This window comes from Conger conger, chromosome 7, assembly GCF_963514075.1.
Source record: "Conger conger chromosome 7, fConCon1.1, whole genome shotgun sequence".
NCBI lineage: Eukaryota > Metazoa > Chordata > Actinopteri > Anguilliformes > Congridae > Conger > Conger conger.
The window spans coordinates 62,025,474-62,045,909 of NC_083766.1; the positions used below are offsets into that span (position 1 = coordinate 62,025,474).

Here is a 20,436-nt window from a genome sequence, read left to right on the forward strand (position 1 = left end):
GGCAAAGATAAACAAATTGTTTGCATTTTGTTTTCATTTTCTGCAAACCGCAACCTCTTGGTCTAATTTTACCCGTCTGTATGTCTGTATTCAGTTTCAGAATGGACAGGTCACACCATAGATCTCAGTTTTTGTATTTATCACAAATAATACGAGTATTTTGAGGGGATGGGTCGAGTTTCCTTGAGAAATGCTGGAGAACTCGGTAACTGGCTCTGGGGTGCCAGGTTTATGATGCGCACATGGTGGTGGTTATAAAAGGGAGAGACGTGACTCAGGAGTGCGTTTCCTACAGTTTGACTGAGTGGAATCAGACGTCGACCAGATAAAAGGCCTATTATGGGTTTTACAAAATGGTTTGGCAGGAATGAGAAAAAACAAACCACAACATATTCCTCCAGGGTGGGCTGGAGCCTATCCCAGCATGCACCGGGCAAGAGCAATGGGCCCTCGTGGTTAAGGGACATGACTGGGACCCGGAATGTTGTTGGTTCAATCCCCGCTGTAGCCACAATAAGATCCGCATGGCTGTTGGGCCCTTGAGCAAGGCCCTTAACCCTGCATTGCTCCAGCGGGGATTGTTCCCTGCTTAGTCTAATTAACTGTCCGTCGCTTTGGATAAAACCCCCAACTGTAAATTAAATAAGAAAAATAACCTCCTAAAGCGATGCACTTCAAATCTATTATCAAAACTGTAGTGCTGTAGTTTTCTTGTATAACATTATATTTACATTTTTTGTAATTCGGCAGATGCTTCTAATCCAAAGCGATTTACAAGTCCATAGGTTCTTATATACTTATAACATACCAATACTGCATTTGCATTAATAGTTAATCACCTCCATATCGGGCAATCTATTTTAACCAGGGAAATAAGGAACCTTTAAAAATTCGACAAAGAGAGCCTTTTCTTCAGAAGGTCATATTTCACCCCTAAAATAAACCATCTCAAATAATTTAGCTTTAAGAACTTTACTTCAAAATCCAAACGGCTCACTGCATAATGGTAGGCTATTGGCCCCCATTGAGCAAAGCGTTCACTCTGGATTCTAAAGTAATATTAGTATATAAATTGTTATTTTGACAAACACATCTTGGCTCCGGTGTGCAGGCGAGGCTGCACGTGTGTTCCTGTGGTAGGACAGCACAGACGCTTCCATGAAAGAGCATTCTTCCCGATTTGTCACTTTCAGATAAAAAGGTTTCTGCGTCTCTTGATGTATCACCCTTGACATCTTTTAATGGGCTGAAGTGCGTGGAATTCTTTGGGTTTATATTCCTTTGGTGGCCCCCCTTTTTAATCTGCATTTCTGCTCAAAGTCGAGCGTGCACATGTGCCGAGGGACCTGTCTCGCGTAACCTTTCACTCAAAACCATTCCTATTAAAGTTTAATTTATCTCATTCCGGGGCTTCTGCTACCATTCTCCTGATCTGTAGGAATGTGGAAGAACATAAAGTCTTCTCAGGCACATGGGGGTGAAAGCTGTCCTCTTTCACTGCGTTTTCTTTTTTTCATCGTCATCAAAGTCCGTTTCATGCGTCAGAGCGAGGCTCGCTGTGCTGGCAGTGATCCTGGGCCTGAGGTTTGCCCTTCATTTGCTCCGTCCGATGAAGTCAAACAGACACGCACTTTCCCCCCCGAAGTCCATACTCACCTGATCGCACCCAGCTAATGTGCAATTTTACTCTACCGCTGTTCAAAAGTGAGCAGTATTTTTACACAATTGCCACCTCCCGATCGGAAGCCGTTACGGAGATGAGTTTGCCTCACTCAAGCGAACGTTTGGCTTTAACGCATCCTGGTCTGCTTTCCTGTGGAGCAGCAACACAGACAACAGTGACATAAACAGATCGTCTCACTCTCACTAACAGACATAAACACTCACTAGCACTCCAGCCCACAGGCAGATACATCCCTGCTATCAAATTTAAAAATACAGTGAGTAAAAACATACGGTTTATTAAGCAGGGGTCAATCCCCCCTGGAGCAATGTGGGGTTAAGGGCCTTGCTCAAGGGCCCAACAGCTGCATGGATCTTAGTGTGGCTACACCGGGGCTTGAACCACCAACCTTCTGGGTCCCCCAGTCGAGCAAGTTAGCCACTAGGTTACAGGCGGTATTTTCAGATACATTTCAAGGTTGTAATGTGAGTGCATATTACCAAATCGAACTACTCTTTATTTGGAAATCTAGTATCTAAAAATTTGTATTGAGAGAGGAGAGCATAGACATTCTTGTCATTTTGTTATACTCGGATGCAGATTACGGAAACCATTTTCAATGAAAATATTCTCCAATTCCACTAAAACCACAACAGTTGGATTTCAAAGCGTAATGAAAAGAATAGTCCCCACAGCGCATAAAAGTGGGATATTTATTTCAATGGAAAGGTCAACTTTCAAAAATGATCCAAGGAAGTCAGCCCGAGTATGTGAATTCCTGTCTCAAGACCAACGTCAAGTCCATCGCGTTGGCTAACGACCGGCTGTGTTGTCTCGAGACTGAGGGGGTGTGTTACCGCGTTTTAGCCGATGTCGGCCTTAAATCCCAGTCCCACCCCTCTAATCCTCCCCAAGCACTCCTCACAAAATCATCTAATCCTCACAGCCCAGTCTGCACGGCCGCTCCGTCCCGCTAAAGGCCCCGTTTGTGCTTCAGTTTGGGGCCGCAGGCGCGGGGATCAGCTAATCCCAGTCCGGGGCAGTCCATTCACACCGTAGGGGGGGAGGTTTCAGTTTCCCAGATTAAATTTGGTACTCCCCCAAACTGGGGCGACGAGGCTTTGTGTGAAGTGTGTGTGTGTGTGTGTGTGTGTGTGAGTGTGTGAGTGTGTGTGTGAGTGTGTGAGTGTGTGAGTGTGTGTGTGTGTGTGTGTGTGTGTGTGTGTGTGTGTGTGTGTGAGTGTGTGTGTGAGTGTGTGTGTGAGTGTGTGTGTGTGTGTGTGTGTGTGTGTGATGGGGGGGCCAATTTCTGTTGCAGAAATTCTTACAGAAACTGCAGTCCTGCCGTTCGCCACTTCAAAAGACAGCGCTTGACTGGCAGCATCCATCACCAATGTAGTTTTTTCCCTGTATGCAGAGAATTATGGGTAAATAAAAATGTTATATTGAAGAGAGTTGTATTCCTGTGACCTTTCATGCTTGTTGCTGAATGTGATTGTCTTGCTCAAATGGCCTCTCCTTTGGCTTGTTTTAATGGCTTTTTCCATCTTGCCCAGGGACTGCAGCTGAGCGCTAGCCAGTTGGCTAATACAGGCGCGTAAATAAAATAAACCTGTAAATAAAATAAATAAAATATTATATCAGTTTTGACTTTTACATAATTCATTTCCCAGGGTAAGGGCCCCCTCCCACACCAAGAACTATAATGATAAGGATAAACATATTTTATCGTTCGGACTATAGCACAGCTATAACGACAACGCCGGTGATGAACGATATCGCAGGGATCGCTTTCACAGTCGACACTGACAGCCAATCAAAATCCTTCCGAATTTACAGGGCGTCACGTTGAAAGCTGCAGGTGACATAGCTGAGGGACGACTGACGTCACGGTGACGGTTCAGCATGTGGATTCTCACAGTGTTGTCGTCAGTTCTGGTTAAAGTTATGGTCGTTGTTATAGTTCTTGGTGTGGACTGGCCTTTAGGGGGGGGTTTGGATGGCCGGGTCCGAGACTCATCGCTCTCTAGCGGCCCCCAGTGGCTGATCGAGTGGCCGCGGTCCGCTTGTCAAAGCTGCACGTGAAGGGTCTTCCACCGGCTCCTGTCTGTGTGAGCTCGGCTCATGGGCCAAAGAATGGCAGAAGGTCAAGAGACCTCATATAGAACTATAAGTCACTGACGTTGTTGACAGAAATGCCATAGAAAGGGGCCATAAACATGCCGTTCATATGGCAGTAAATATAAGTGTGAAGTTTTACACAAAAATACTATTTAAAAGTATGAAAATACTCCAAGATTGAAAAAGGTTGCATCTGCTTGGATCCCTTTCACTTTGGAGTCTCTGAAGCTCAATACCTCAGAAGCACTCAGATAGAACGCAGACAGAGCCAGGTCATGTGCCCCACACGAGAGTGTGTGGATCTCCGCCGAATTAACCAGCTGATGTGGGCACGGGGCGGTCTTTCAGCCGAGCACTAATTATCACGTATTCTTTATTATTACAAGGATCCCCATTAGCTGGTGCGATAGCAATTAGCCTGTCTTCCGGGGAACCACAGTAAAAGCACTGTTAATTTGGATCCCTTTAGCCTTCAGAGTAGCGCTGAGCTTCCTGAACTGCCGTTGTTGCTGGACGCTGCCAGGTGCCACCTGACTAACTCAGACGCAAACACAAACACTGGGCTGGGTTACCATGGCACCGGTCCCAGGCTCCACCCCCGCACCCCATCCATTGGCTTAGCGGATGGAATGTGCTGTGGCCAAGCCAAAGTGCATCTGGGACCCGTTTCCCTGAGGAAGCCCAGGCAGCATCACGTCCATCGCCCCGACAAAACATAGCGAGACGTTTATTTAAACGGAAACGGTGGCGCGTTGAATGTCCTGTTGTAAACCGAGGGCGGATTGACCGGCGTAGGCACGGTCTGCGCCTATGGTGCCTGAGAAGGCGCTCTCTGGGCCCGACCGCCAAACGGGAGCACACACACCTCACAGCCCGCTGCAGAACGTTGCACACTGCTGGGAGGAAATGCCTCGTTCAACACAGAAACCGTAGCGAAACGCTCTAACTAACCTGCCCTCCCCCAAAATGCACAGTCCTGCACTCTCAGCTAGCGCGTGTACTCTCGTTGGAGTTGGCAGTTGGAGTCAGAGGGTTGCCGGTTCGATCCCGCCCTGGTGGTGTCAAAGTGTCCCGAAGCAAGACACCTAACCCTCAATTGCTCCTGACGAGCTGGTTGGTACCTTGCATGGCAGCCAATCACTGTTGGTACGTGGGGATGGGCGAATGAGAAGCATCAATTGTACAGCGCTTTGGATGAAGCATCTTTCTCTCCATAGTCTCTAAGTTCTATCTCAGCATCCTGACCACAATGCACCCTGCACCTTCATCTGCCCACAGTGCCGTTCTGCATTCTCCCATCTCTTCTGAGAACACGGCATTCTGCAGAAGGAATCTGTGGGAGAATACACCCACTGTTATTTCACTGTACAGTTACATAAGTACTCCTTTCTACCTGTCTATTATCCTTGTGCTGTCAGAGCTGAGAATATGGCCAGGCAAGATGCAAATCTTACTGTGTGTGTCTGTGAGAGAGAGAGAGAGAGAGAGAGAGAGAGAGAGAGAGAGAGAGAGAGAGAGAGAGAGAGGAGAGAGAGAGAGAGAGAGAGAGAGAGAGAGAGAGAGAGAGAGAGAGAGAGAGAGAGAGAGAGAGGAGAGAGAGAGAGAAGAGAGAGAGAGAGAGAGAGAGAGAGAGAGAGAGAGATTCTTGAAATGCTTTGAGGTGAAAGCTGTAAACCTTTCCTATTAAAGGAAATATCCTTGAGATAACTTTGGGCAATGACTCAGCTTTGAATCGTCAAACAATCTCAGATAGGCTACCAGCGCAGGCAGCAGCACGAGCTCCAGCGACGGTACGACTCCAGGCGACGGTGAGGCAAAGTCATCAACAGCTTCACTGTCGCACGCCCTCGTCAGTCAAGCCTGACAGCATCATTCCTTCCTCCTGGGTACCAGCGCAGCTCCCCGGTCCTGCCCTGCGTAGTTCACCCAGTCAGCAAGCACCTGTCGGGCCGCGGTCGGCAGCAGCTGACGCCGCCCCAGTGCTTCGCACATCGGCGTCACGGCACGGCGGGTAGCTGCGCGACACGCGCTATTTACACCCGCTATTCTGCCTTTTCTGTCACAGCTGACCGGTATCTGGACAAACCCTGGTGCGCAGGCGCACCGGTCCTGTGCTGATTTGCAAAAAACCGGCGGACCGTTAGTGACCCGGTTGCGTTAGGGAGGTGACAAATCATCCGATTACCATTCCAGTTTTAAACTGGATTACTGGGAAATTTAATTGCAGTTTCAACTTTATTTTGGGCCATCTCAAGAGTTATAAGTATAATTATAAGTAACTGCTGGTCGATCGTGTGTCATACAGGTACAGGTATTTTTTTGTAACGGTTAACTTTCATTTTATATGCCAATGCATTTTATATGGCGCAGGGCAATCGTGGTGGTTTTTCACTGAAAGCAGGGAATTTTCGCTTTCACTATCTGATGGATAAATAGCCTAATTGCTTTATTACTGTAGCATTCAATTCCATGCGGTGTTTGCATTCTTAACCCTCTGAAACCCGCAGAATGCTTGCTTTTATGACTGTAGCTTGTGGATTGAATGTAAACAGCATATTGTAATATTTTGCGTAATATCTGTCCAATTGCTATGTTTTATGTAGAGACAGCGTAGTGGAAAGCTACGTTGTTTGCCGGGAGTTTGAATTTGCATGTCAATAAATAAACACAGATCTTCTGTGAACCTTAGAAACAACATAACGCTACAATAAGCCATAAGTCAACCAACAGCAACAAAAATGCTTTGATAACTCTGATACTATATCATTCAATTCCCCGTTTGCATTTTAAACCCCTGAAATGGCAGATTGCTTGCTCAAACTACTGAAGCTTGTCTATTTGCTAGTTTAGAACCGCAATAATACGCCTGGTGATGAACGTGCATTCATTTTAAACTGAGCTCACAATTTCACCTTCAGGAAAAAAATATCGGTTATCGGTTATCAATTTTTTGTAACCGTTTACAAATTAGTTTCGGTTAACCGGTCAAACGTTTAACCGTCCGCGCCCCTAGTGTATGCTAACAGGCTAGGTAGGCTACAGTCCGGTAGAGACTGTAGCCCCCCCCCGCTAAAAGATCGCACGCTACAGGTAGGCTACACTCCAGCCCGGATCTTGTGTGTTTTGTTTATTATTCATAATTATTCACTGAATCTAGAGGCAATTCACCCTTTTCATTTAAAACCTCAAAAAAAGGATGAAAGGTTTTCTTCAAATCTTTCCTACATTTCCACTTTGTATCCTGCCCTTTATTGTATTCAGAAAGATTCATCCTTGACCTTAATTGCGGCCCACGTCGTATTATATGGATTCACAGCGCCATCTGCAGGTAGGATGGCGACACTACCACCTTTGGTCCAGATTGTCGCATTAAAAGTCGGTAAGCTTTCAACGATCCTGGTCACTCCCCCCTCAAAATTGCATCCGGAACTGCGGGGCAGTCATAATTAGTCTAACTGGTTCTCAGGGGTATTTGAGAATTTGTTCGCCCTACTTTCAACAGGTTTTAACAGGGCATTTATTTTACCCGTTTGCCTTTTTCATGAGGTAGCCTACATGTTTGTAACATTTGGGGCCGTTTTCACAGACATAGATTCAGCGTAGTCCTGGACTAAACAGATGTGCATGTGCAGAATCTCAATTGAAAATGGAACATAGTTTTGGAATAGGCTTAACCTGTGTCTGTGAAACTGGCATTGTTTTATTCAACAAACAAGAAGAAATGTTGGTTAAAAATGTTATTTGTATTAATCGCGCTTGCCTGAGGCTAATTGAATATATTCATAACGGTGTTCTCGCTATAGCCTACCGCGATTCTAGATGTAGCCCACGTAGTATGCACTCCTACGCACCCGTCGACATAGGCCTACCTATTGGCTGTTGAACACATTATCCGGATATTAATTTCGACATGAATTAGGCTATCGTATCTCTCTACTGTAATAGTAATAATTAATATATAACTACCAATTTATAACTTTTAGACATTTAAATCGGTCCTATAGTGGGACTTTTGTCGTTCATGGAGGTGCGACGGAAATTTTAGGCGCCGTTGACCGTAATCGAATGCTAGCATTTACAAAATTCGACTGATGGACTGCCGTCGCAAAGCAAATTATTAGTGCTTTTGGCGTATGCTAGCTACATCACAATAACCTCATACGGGGATCACTAATTGGAAGTGATTAAAAGGTGGTAGTCCACTGTCATTCGTCAACAGCGTGCTTAGCTACAAGCGTGGCTATAGCATGGAGAAGAGCAGACAGCAAAGTCGAGGTTCAAGGCGGTCGGCTGAGCTGAACCTGCTGCCTTCCAGGCGTCACCGAGGCGTGGAAAGAGATTGACGAAGTCAAGAGCAGACCGAGGTCAGAAAAAGGTTCGAGAAACTGAGAATGTGGAAAAGAACGCAGCGTAACAAACGCGGGGATTTGAGAACACGCGCGGGAGGAAGATGCCGTTTGTTTCTCGTGGAGAAAGTATGAGAGAGTGCTGACGCAGTGAAATATTGGCAGGGGGCGCGTGCCGCCATGACCCACAAAAGAACTGGAACTAAAAGAAACACCATTCGGATCCACCTATCCCTGACGGTTTCACAGGACAAATTTGTTTGAAAAAAAAAGAAACAAGAACGGAAAAAGACGCAAAACGTCTTTAATTATTTAGCATTTCTGCATTTACATAAACAAACTAAGGCTCATACCATTACATGCAAAAACAGACATACACTCACAGGCACATACAAAGACTCACAGGCACGTGCACGACGCACAGTCAGACTGTGACGTCTCAATTTCCCAATTAACCCTCTGGTATAAAGACAAACTTCCTCCCAAAACGAAAAAAAAACAAACAAAAGAAACAAAAAAAAACAAAAACATGAAGTTGAGTGTGCTCCTCATTTTGCATGGCGCTGCAATGGGACAAAATCAGATGAAGACCCTGATCTGTGTGAATGTAGAGTGGCTGAGCTGTGGATTGCCATGTTTAAAGCCTCTAAAAAGGCAACCTTTTCAGCTGTGGTGTCACCAGTGGCCACCAAGGGCAGTTACAGGGGTGAGTGTGTGGGGTGGCGTGAGGGTAAAGGTCACAGATACTCACTCTAACTCTCGGAGAGCTGGGGCGTTTGCTGGGTTTCGTTACGCACCAACGAACTGATAAATTAACCCCTCAAGTCCTGAGATCACAACTGTGTGATTAGAATGCTCTTAACTTCTAAATTCTAATGCTGATCACTACTGGTGACTGAAGTCAGTGGAGTTCTAGAACACTGAAGATTCCAGAAAAATATAATTCTATTCTTCAAAGGGTTATAGCAGTCGACACACATACACACACACACACACACACACACACACAGACACATACACATACACATACACACACACACACATTCTCGGGTCTGAATTGGTTGCCGATTCCAAGACAAAAACCTGGCAGATTTCCCAGGTAGCTCTCCAAGAAGGTAGAGTGAACAGTAGTGCCATACAGACCTGAGTTCAAATAGTATTTGTGAGGGATTCAAATACTTTTCTGCATTTGAGCTAAGCTTGCCTGGTGCATTGAAACGGATGAAGATAAATCATCCCAAAAAGTATAAACCCTGTATAGCTCCTGTTTGCAGGCTCAATTGCGCCAGGCAAGATCAATAGAGCACAGAAAAGTATTTGAACCAAAGTAAATATGGGACCCAGAAGGTTGGTGGTTCAAGCCCTAGTGTAGCCACGATAAGATCAGCACAGCTGTTAGGCCCTTAAGCAAGGCCCTTAACCCCCACATTGCTCCAGGGGGGATTGTCCCCAGCGTTTAGTCCAATCAACTGTAAGTTGCTTTAGATAAAAAATATTATTATAAATGCTATTGGAACCCAGGTGAGGGTGTGCTGGGACAGAGGAGACTGAGTGGGTCCAGTGTACGGGAGTGTAAAGGGGGTTTTTTCGGGGATTATCAGTGCGAGAGATCTCCTCTGGGGTAGGGGGAGGAGGAAGAGGAGGAGGATGGAGAGGAGGAGGGGGATGAGGAGGAGGAGGAGGTCAGTCCTCGCGCAGGTAGGCTTCTGGAACGTCCTCCTCCGCAGGTGCGGAGGCCAGGTGGGCGGTCCTCTCCGCCTTCTCCGCGCGGAACTCCTCCAGCAGCCGGTCAGCCTCCAGGGCGCGCTGCTGAGCCTGCTCCACGTGAGACAGCGCCACCTGCAGGCTGGACCGGGCCGTGACTGAGGCCTGGTCCGCTCCTATGGGGAGACCCACCAACACACTCAGCCTGATCTCCTATCAGCAGGTAAATGTTTAATCCTCCAAATGACACATTATACCCCGCATCACCACACACATTTACACACGCATGCACACACGCACAGACACGCACAGACACGCACAGACACGCACAGACACTCACGCACACTCACACACACACACACACGCACACAGACACACACACACACTCACACGCACGCACACACACACAGACACGCACACGCACAGACACACACACACGCACACACAGACACACACACACACTCACACGCACACACAGACACACACACACACACACACACACACGGACAGACACACACACACACGCACGCACACACAGACACACACTCACACACACGCACAGACACACACACGCACAGACACACACAGACAGACAGACACACGCACACACAGACACACACACACACACTCACACACACGCACAGACACACACACACACACGCACGCACACACACACAGACACACACACTCACACGCACACACACACACACAGACACACACGCACAGACACACACACACGCACGCACACACAGACACACACACACACACACTCACACGCACGCACACACAGACACACACACACTCACACGCACGCACACACATACACACACACTCACACGCACGCACACACAGACACACACACACACACTCACACACACAGACACACACACACACAGACACACACGCACGCACACACAGACACACACACTCACACGCACGCACACACAGACACACACACACACACACACACACTCACACACACGGACAGACACACACACACACACACACACGCACACACACACAGACACACACACTCACACACACGCACAGACACACACAGACAGACAGACACACACACACGCACACACAGACACACACACACAGACAGACACACACACACACACACGCACAGACACACACGTTCAAATATGTACACACTCACACACACACACACACACCTGCGTTGTATGCTGCCTCAGCTGCCAGTTCACACAGGTTGATGGCCTTCATCCAGGTGGACTCAAATTGCTTGCAGTCATCACGCTTTTCTCTTACCTAGAGAGAGAGAGAGAGAGAGAGAGGGAGAGAGAGGGAGAGAGAGGGAGAGGGAGAGAGAGAGAGAGGGAGGGAGGGAGGGAGAGAGGGAGGGAGAGAGAGAGAGAGAGGGAGGGAGGGAGGGAGAGAGGGAGGGAGAGGGAGGGGGAGGGAGAGAGGGAGGGAGGGGGAGGGAGAGAGAGGGAGGGAGGGAGAGGGAGGGAGAGAGGGAGAGAGAGAGAGAGAGGGAGGGAGGGAGAGGGGGAGAGGGAGGGAGAGGGGGAGAGGGAGGGAGAGAGAGGGAGAGAGAGGGAGAGAGAGAGAGGGAGAGAGGGAGGGAGAGGGGGAGAGGGAGGGAGGGAGAGGGGGAGAGGGAGGGAGGGAGAGGGGGAGAGGGAGGGAGGGAGAGGGGGAGAGGGAGGGAGTGAGAGAGAGGGAGAGAGAGGGAGAGAGGGGGAGGGAGAGGGAGAGGGAGGGAGAGAGGGAGGGAGGGAGAGAGGGAGGGAGGGAGAGAGGGAGAGGGAGAGAGAGAGGGAGGGAGAGGGGGAGAGGGAGTCTATTAAAGGAAATATCCTTGAGATAGCTGAGACGTGACTCAGCTTTCAAAGGGTTTGAAAGGGTTCTCTCTGACTGCACAATTCCAGAATATGAGCCTTTTTGAACCGGAGCAGTCACGCTGAGATCTGGCTCTTCTGCATGTAGGACCCAGAGCATGCATGCGTTTAGGCTGTGGGAGGAACCTGGAAGAAATCCACACCGACCCGGAGAGAACACACAGACAGGATCCAGTATATCCAGATGACTGTGCCAACCACCAGCTCACCATATTTACCGCATTAACCATATGAGGGATCAGTATCTCCTCATCAGTCCATGCACCAATAACATGTATAGAATTGTCAATTGTTGAAAATTACTTTCAGAAGGAAGATGCACCTTTGGTTACCATTTTGGGAATGGTACTGAACCAGAGGACAAAATGTCAAACATTACGAACGCATCAGATATACAGGATACATACACATCATGCATTTATGAAAAGGCTAAATTAAGAAAAATAATGAGGCATAAAATAAAATACACTATGATTATTTTTAATACTAACCCCCGTTTTTGACTTAAACCTAGGCCCAGTTTTAGCAGAACGTGACCCCTGACCCTTCAGTCACATGACTAATGAGGACGACGCCCACCTCAGCTCGCTGGCGAATGATGACCTCCCACACGGCGTGCTCCTCTGAGGGGTTCAGCCGAGTGACGGACGCCACGTAGCGCTTCTGCAAGGCCACGAGCATGTGTGCAGCCTGCAGGAACACAACACAACCGCACACCGTCTGTACCAACACAACCACACACCGTCTGTACCAACACAACCACACACCGTCTGTACCAACACAACCGCACACCGTCTGTACCAACAACACAACCACACACCGTCTGTACCAACACAACCGCACACCGTCTGTACCAACACAACCGCACACCGTCTGTACCAACACATCCACACACCGTCTGTACCAACACATCCACACACCGTCTGTACCAACACAACCACACACCGTCTGTACCAACACAACCACACACCGTCTGTACCAACAACACAACCATACACCGTCTGTACCAACAACACAACCATACACCGTCTGTACCAACAACACAACCACACACCGTCTGTACCAACACAACCACACACCGTCTGTACCAACATAACCACACACCGTCTGTACCAACATAACCACACACCGTCTGTACCAACAACACAACCACACACCGTCTGTACCAACAACACAACCACACACCGTCTGTACCAACACAACCACACACCGTCTGTACCAACACAACCACACACCATCTGTACCAACACAACCACACACCGTCTGTACCAACACAACCACACACCGTCTGTACCAACAACACAACCACACACCGTCTGTACCAACACAACCGCACACCGTCTGTACCAACACAACCACACACCGTCTGTACCAACACAACCGCACACCGTCTGTACCAACACAACCGCACACCGTCTGTACCAACACAACCACACACCGTCTGTACCAACACAACCACACACCGTCTGTACCAACAACACAACCGCACACCGTCTGTACCAACAACACAACCGCACACCGTCTGTACCAACAACACAACCACACACTGTCTGTACCAACACAACCACACACCGTCTGTACCAACAACACAACCACACACCGTCTGTACCAACACAACCGCACACCGTCTGTACCAACAACACAACCACACACTGTCTGTACCAACACAACCGCACACCGTCTGTACCAACAACACAACCACACACCGTCTGTACCAACAACACAACCACACACCGTCTGTACCAACACAACCACACACCGTCTGTACCAACACAACCACACACCGTCTGTACCAACACAACCGCACACCGTCTGTACCAACAACACAACATCTGTACCAACACAACCGCACACCGTCTGTACCAACACAACCGCACACCGTCTGTACCAACACAACCACACACCGTCTGTACCAACACAACCACACACCGTCTGTACCAACACAACCACACACCGTCTGTACCAACAACACAACCACACACCGTCTGTACCAACACAACCACACACCGTCTGTACCAACACAACCACACACCGTCTGTACCAACACAACCGCACACTGTCTGTACCAACACAACCACACACCGTCTGTACCAACACAACCGCACACCGTCTGTACCAACCGCACACCGTCTGTACCAACACAACCGCACACCGTCTGTACCAACACAACCACACACCGTCTGTACCAACACAACCACACACCGTCTGTACCAACAACACAACCACACACCGTCTGTACCAACATAACCACACACCGTCTGTACCAACAACACAACCACACACCGTCTGTACCAACACAACCACACACCGTCTGTACCAACAACACAACCACACACCGTCTGTACCAACATAACCACACACCGTCTGTACCAACACAACCACACACCGTCTGTACCAACAACACAACCACACACCGTCTGTACCAACAACACAACCACACACCGTCTGTACCAACAACACAACATCTGTACCAACACAACCACACACTGTCTGTACCAACAACACAACCACACACCGTCTGTACCAACAACACAACCACACACCGTCTGTACCAACACAACCGCACACCGTCTGTACCAACACAACCACACACCGTCTGTACCAACAACACAACCACACACCGTCTGTACCAACAACACAACCACACACCGTCTGTACCAACACAACCACACACCGTCTGTACCAATACAACCACACACCGTCTGTACCAACACAACCGCACACCGTCTGTACCAACAACACAACCACACACCATCTGTACGAACAACACAACCACACACCGTCTGTACCAACACAACCACACACCGTCTGTACCAACACAACCACACACCGTCTGTACCAACAACACAACCACACACCGTCTGTACCAACAACACAACCACACACCATCTGTACGAACAACACAACCACACACCGTATGTACCAACAACACAACCACACGCTGTCTGTACCAACAACACAACCATACACCATCTGTACCAACAACACAACCACACACTGTCTGTACCAACAACACAACCACACACCGTATGTACCAATACAACCGCACACCGTCTGTACCAACAACACAACCACACACTGTCTGTACCAACAACACAACATCTATACCAACACAACCACACACCGTCTGTACCAACAACACAACCACACACTGTCTGTACCAACAACACAACCACACACTGTCTGTACCAACAACACAACCACACACTGTCTGTACCAACAACACAACATCTATACCAACAACACAACCACAGTCTGTACCGACAACACAACCACACACCATCTGTACCAACAACACAACCACACAACATCTGTACCAACACAACCACACACTGTACCAACAACACAAAATCTGTACCAACAACACAACCACACACTGTCTGTACCAACAACACAACCACACACTGTCCGTACCAACAACACAACCACACACCGTCTGTACCAACAACACAACCACACACTGTCTGTACCAACACAACATCTATACCAACAACACAACCACAGTCTGTACCTACAGCACAACCACACACCATCTGTACCAACAACACAACCACACAACATCTGTACCAACACAACCACACACTGTCTGTACGAACAACACAACATCTGTAGCAACAACACAACCACACACTGTCTGTACCAACAACACAACCACACACTGTCTGTACCAACAACACAACCACACACTGTCCGTACCAACAACACAACCACACACCGTCTGTACCAACAACACAACCACACACTGTCTGTACCAACAACACAACCACACACCATCTGTACCAATACAACCACACACCGTCTGTACCAACAACACAACCACACACTGTCTGTACCAACAACACAACATCTATACCAACACAACCACACACCGTCTGTACCAACAACACAACCACACACTGTCTGTACCAACAACACAACCACACACTGTCTGTACCAACAACACAACCACACACTGTCTGTACCAACAACACAACATCTATACCAACAACACAACCACAGTCTGTACCTACAACACAACCACACACCATCTGTACCAACAACACAACCACACACTGTACCAACAACACAACATCTGTACCAACAACACAACCACACACTGTCTGTACCAACAACACAACCACACACTGTCCGTACCAACAACACAACCACACACCGTCTGTACCAACAACACAACCACACACTGTCTGTACCAACACAACATCTATACCAACAACACAACCACAGTCTGTACCGACAACACAACCACACACCATCTGTACCAACAACACAACCACACAACATCTGTACCAACACAACCACACACTGTCTGTACGAACAACACAACATCTGTAGCAACAACACAACCACACACTGTCTGTACCAACAACACAACCACACACTGTCTGTACCAACAACACAACCACACACTGTCCGTACCAACAACACAACCACACACCGTCTGTACCAACAACACAACCACACACTGTCCGTACCAACAACACAACCACACACCGTCTGTACCAACAACACAACCACACACTGTCTGTACCAACAACACAACCACACACCGTCTGTACCAACACAACCACACACTGTCTGTACCAACAACACAACCACACACTGTCTGTACCAACAACACAACCACACACTGTCCGTACCAACAACACAACCACACACCGTCTGTACCAACAACACAACCACACACTGTCTGTACCAACAACACAACCACACACTGTCCGTACCAACAACACAACCACACACCGTCTGTACCAACACAACCACACACTGTCTGTACCAACAACACAACCATACACCATCTGTACCAACAACACAACCACACACCATCTGTACCAATACAACCACACACCGTCTGTACCAACAACACAACCACACACTGTCTGTACCAACAACACAACATCTATACCAACACAACCACACACCGTCTGTACCAACAACACAACCACACACTGTCTGTACCAACAACACAACATCTATACCAACAACACAACCACAGTCTGTACCTACAACACAACCACACACCATCTGTACCAACAACACAACCACACACTGTACCAACAACACAACCACACACTGTCCGTACCAACAACACAACCACACACCGTCTGTACCAACAACACAACCACACACTGTCCGTACCAACAACACAACCACACACCGTCTGTACCAACAACACAACCACACACTGTCTGTACCAACAACACAACCACACACCGTCTGTACCAACACAACCACACACTGTCTGTACCAACAACACAACCACACACTGTCTGTACCAACAACACAACCACACACTGTCCGTACCAACAACACAACCACACACCGTCTGTACCAACAACACAACCACACACTGTCTGTACCAACAACAAAACCACACACTGTCCGTACCAACAACACAACCACACACCGTCTGTACCAACAACACAACCACACACCATCTGTACCAATACAACCACACACCGTCTGTACCAACAACACAACCACACACTGTCTGTACCAACAACACAACCACACACCATCTGTACCAATACAACCACACACCGTCTGTACCAACAACACAACCACACACTGTCTGTACCAACAACACAACCACACACTGTCTGTACCAACAACACAACATCTATACCAACAACACAACCACAGTCTGTACCAACAACACAACTACACACCATCTGTACCAACAACACAACATCTGTACCAACACAACCACACACTGTCTGTACCAACAACACAACCACACACTGTCTGTACCAACAACACAACCACACACTGTCTGTACCAACAACACAACCACACACTGTCTGTACCAACAACACAACAGCTATACCAACACAACCACACACTGTCTGTACCAACAACACAACTACACACCGTCTGTACCAACAACACAACCACACACCATCTGTACCAACAACACAACCACACACTGTCTGTACCAACAACACAACTACACACTGTCTGTACCAACAACACAACCACACACTGTCTGTACCAACAACAAACCCACACACTGTCTGTACCAACAACACAACTACACACTGTCTGTACCAACAACACAACATCTGTACCAACAACACAACCACACACTGTCTGTACCAACAACACAACCACACACCATCTGTACCAACACAACCACACACTGTCTGTACCAACACCACAACCACACACCGTCTGTACCAACAACACAACCACACACCGTCTGTACCAACAACACAACCACACACCGTCTGTACCAACACAACCACACACCGTCTGTACCAACAACACAACGTCTGTACCAGCACAACACAGCCACACACCGTCTGTACAAACACAACCAAACACTGTCTATACCAACACAACCACACACCATCTGTACGAACACAACACATCCACACACGGTCTGTACAAACACAACACACGGTCAAAACTGTGCAATTATTTACCTTTGGCTAATGTCCATTCAAGCCTCCTTACCTTAACATACTGAGTGAGTGAGTCTACCAGGGCCAGAGTGGTCTGGGAGAGGAATGTATTGGCGCTGTCGGTGACCAGAGACGACGCCCGACGGACCAAAGCCTCGTGCGAGAGACCCTCGCCCTGTTTCTGAGGACCGAAGAACACAGCCGTCAGTTAACAGACCGCGACGCTGACTGCGTTTCAATAGGTCTGGGAGGTGTGACGCAGTACTGCTTTCAAACGGTACACAAAGGACGTTTAAACATAGTGGCCCCGATGTTTGGGAGAAATATATGTTTTCTTGATTTGGCCCTGTACCCCACAATTATAGATTTCCACTATTTGTACAAGCGATTGTACAAACGATGTGGTTGAAGTGCAGATTCTCAGCCTATATTAAAAGGGATCTTCATACACTGTGTAGAAACGACAGCACAGAGCGAAATCAAGGAAAAAAATTGTTTGTCTTTGTCCCAAACATCGTGGAGGGCACTGTAAATAGAACTGCTTTAGTTCGGGCTTGGCACCAATCGTTGAAGACGTCGGAGACAGACTTTTTTTTTATTAACTTTAGATCAATCTTCTGAATGCCTACGTTATTGCTTCGTTGAACCACGCCCCCCAATTCCAAGAAGTCGTTATGGGTTCAGTTTACTGAATATGACGAAAGTAGCTCCTGACAATCGAAACATTTTCTAGACTACACAGCCAGCTAGCTTGTGAGACAACAAACCTGCGTGAACGGAACCGCACACAGCCCCCCAGCCGTACACAGGGAAATCCAGTTCTTCCGAACCGCCGCGGGGAAGCCAGTCAACCGCTGCCGCGCCGCGCTGTTACCGCTTCGCAGAAGTTGCTCTGTGTTTCTGGGGGTAAAGCAGTTCACGCGAACCTTACAACAACATCAAGAGCACATGACGACAATAAACGCAATTCAATCAACATGGCTTTGTCACTCTAGCTACGTAGTTCGGTCAGTAAACTTCCTCTTTTTACTGGAAATAGCCTATTTTTTTTTTTTATTGGCTGACAACACATATGTACAAAACTAATAATCAATAAAAATCGACCAGACGTCAAATCAGGAACCGAACTAGCTAGCAATCGATCTTTTCATTGATCTATTTTGGTTGTCAGAAGCCTACCTTCTTAGCTTGTCATAATAGCTACTGTCACCTAAAAATATGGTTATTCCGTTGGAACAACACTCCGAAAAGAATGCTAAATTACATTTTAATTAGAACGTTACACAGAGGGAAAAAAATGAATTAACATTAACATACCTCAACAGACCGAAAGAAAATATACTCCTCCTGAAGGCAGCCATACTGCAACTGAATAACAGGAAGTCGGTCCGTCTGTCTAAAATCCCCCAAGTTACACATCGGGGAAATGAACATAATTGCATAAGAACCACAACACTGAATCAGTGGTAGATTCAAGTTTACGGAATATTTGCTAAACCTTAGACTGAACGGTGGGTGAAAATGTGAATATCTGGTTCTTGACAAGCAACCATTTGTGGAAAATGAGCTTGACGTACTAACAGGGATGGGCAACTCCAGTCCTGGAGGGCCGGTGTGCATGCAGGATTTTGCTGCCTCTAGTTACCCTGGCTCAATCACCTAATAAGCCATATGCACCATGAACAATTCACACTATATTAGACCACACCAAAATACTACAAGACAAGAACATTTATCAGCTGCTGGTTATATCACGGAATTTGATTGAGCTAATTAAATATTTCAGAGCGGAAGTTGGTTTGATAGCCAGTAACAAATACAGCCCGCCTTGCCCATCGCTGTCTAAGATCATCACTCACAAACATGTTGAGTTTGGTGTGTGTTAGCCTCATTAGCTATATGGAATAGCTGCATATCGTGTATTGTGACTATTAAATTCCAATAAACTAAAATAACCTAAAATAAAATAATGTATAGCCTATATCTGAGTGCTTGTAGCATGAGAATGACACAGCTCTAATCACGAGGATTTCTAAAAGGTCGCGCTCACAAATTAGGTTAAAACACACTTTTTAAATGTTTTTAGTGTATTATAAATAAATAAAAACCTGCTAGCTGGGATTCTAAACTGGCTGTTTCTTCAGCACAGGACGTGGAATGATTGTTGATGGCAGACAGGGTGGTTTGAGTATCTCAGAAACTGCTGATCTCCTGGGATTTTCACGCACACTTGTCTCTAGAGAGTGTGGTGCAAAAAAAAAAAATCATACAGTGAGCAGCAGTTTCGCAGACATAAACGTCTTGTTAATGAGAGACATGCGAGGAGAAGGGCC

The 20,436-nt window shown here is 47.4% G+C and overlaps 1 protein-coding gene across 1 annotated transcript; it reads right to left on the minus strand.

Moving 5' to 3' along the window:
* Positions 1–8,410: 8,410 nt before the first annotated feature.
* On the minus strand, positions 8,411–19,726 carry LOC133132634 (diablo homolog, mitochondrial-like). Its single transcript, XM_061248196.1, has 6 exons — positions 19,421–19,726; positions 18,871–19,003; positions 18,156–18,284; positions 12,282–12,392; positions 11,013–11,109; positions 8,411–10,010 (listed from the first exon to the last, which is right to left on the minus strand). Exons 1-6 carry the CDS (start codon positions 19,543–19,545, stop codon positions 9,814–9,816), a joined length of 792 nt encoding a protein of 263 aa, XP_061104180.1. The 5' UTR covers positions 19,546–19,726; the 3' UTR covers positions 8,411–9,813.
* Positions 19,727–20,436: the final 710 nt, after the last annotated feature.

Excerpts from the sequence above, each read along its gene's own strand:
- LOC133132634 (XM_061248196.1), bottom strand. The coding sequence starts at position 19,545 with ATGCAATTATGTTCATTTCCCCGATGTGTAACTTGGGGGATTTTAGAC. Across the intron at positions 18,285-18,870 it reads GTGCGGTTCCGTTCACGCAG|AAACAGGGCGAGGGTCTCTC; the intron begins GTTTGTTGTCTC and ends TTCGGTCCTCAG. Across the intron at positions 11,110-12,281 it reads TCATTCGCCAGCGAGCTGAG|GTAAGAGAAAAGCGTGATGA; the intron begins GTGGGCGTCGTC and ends CTCTCTCTCTAG.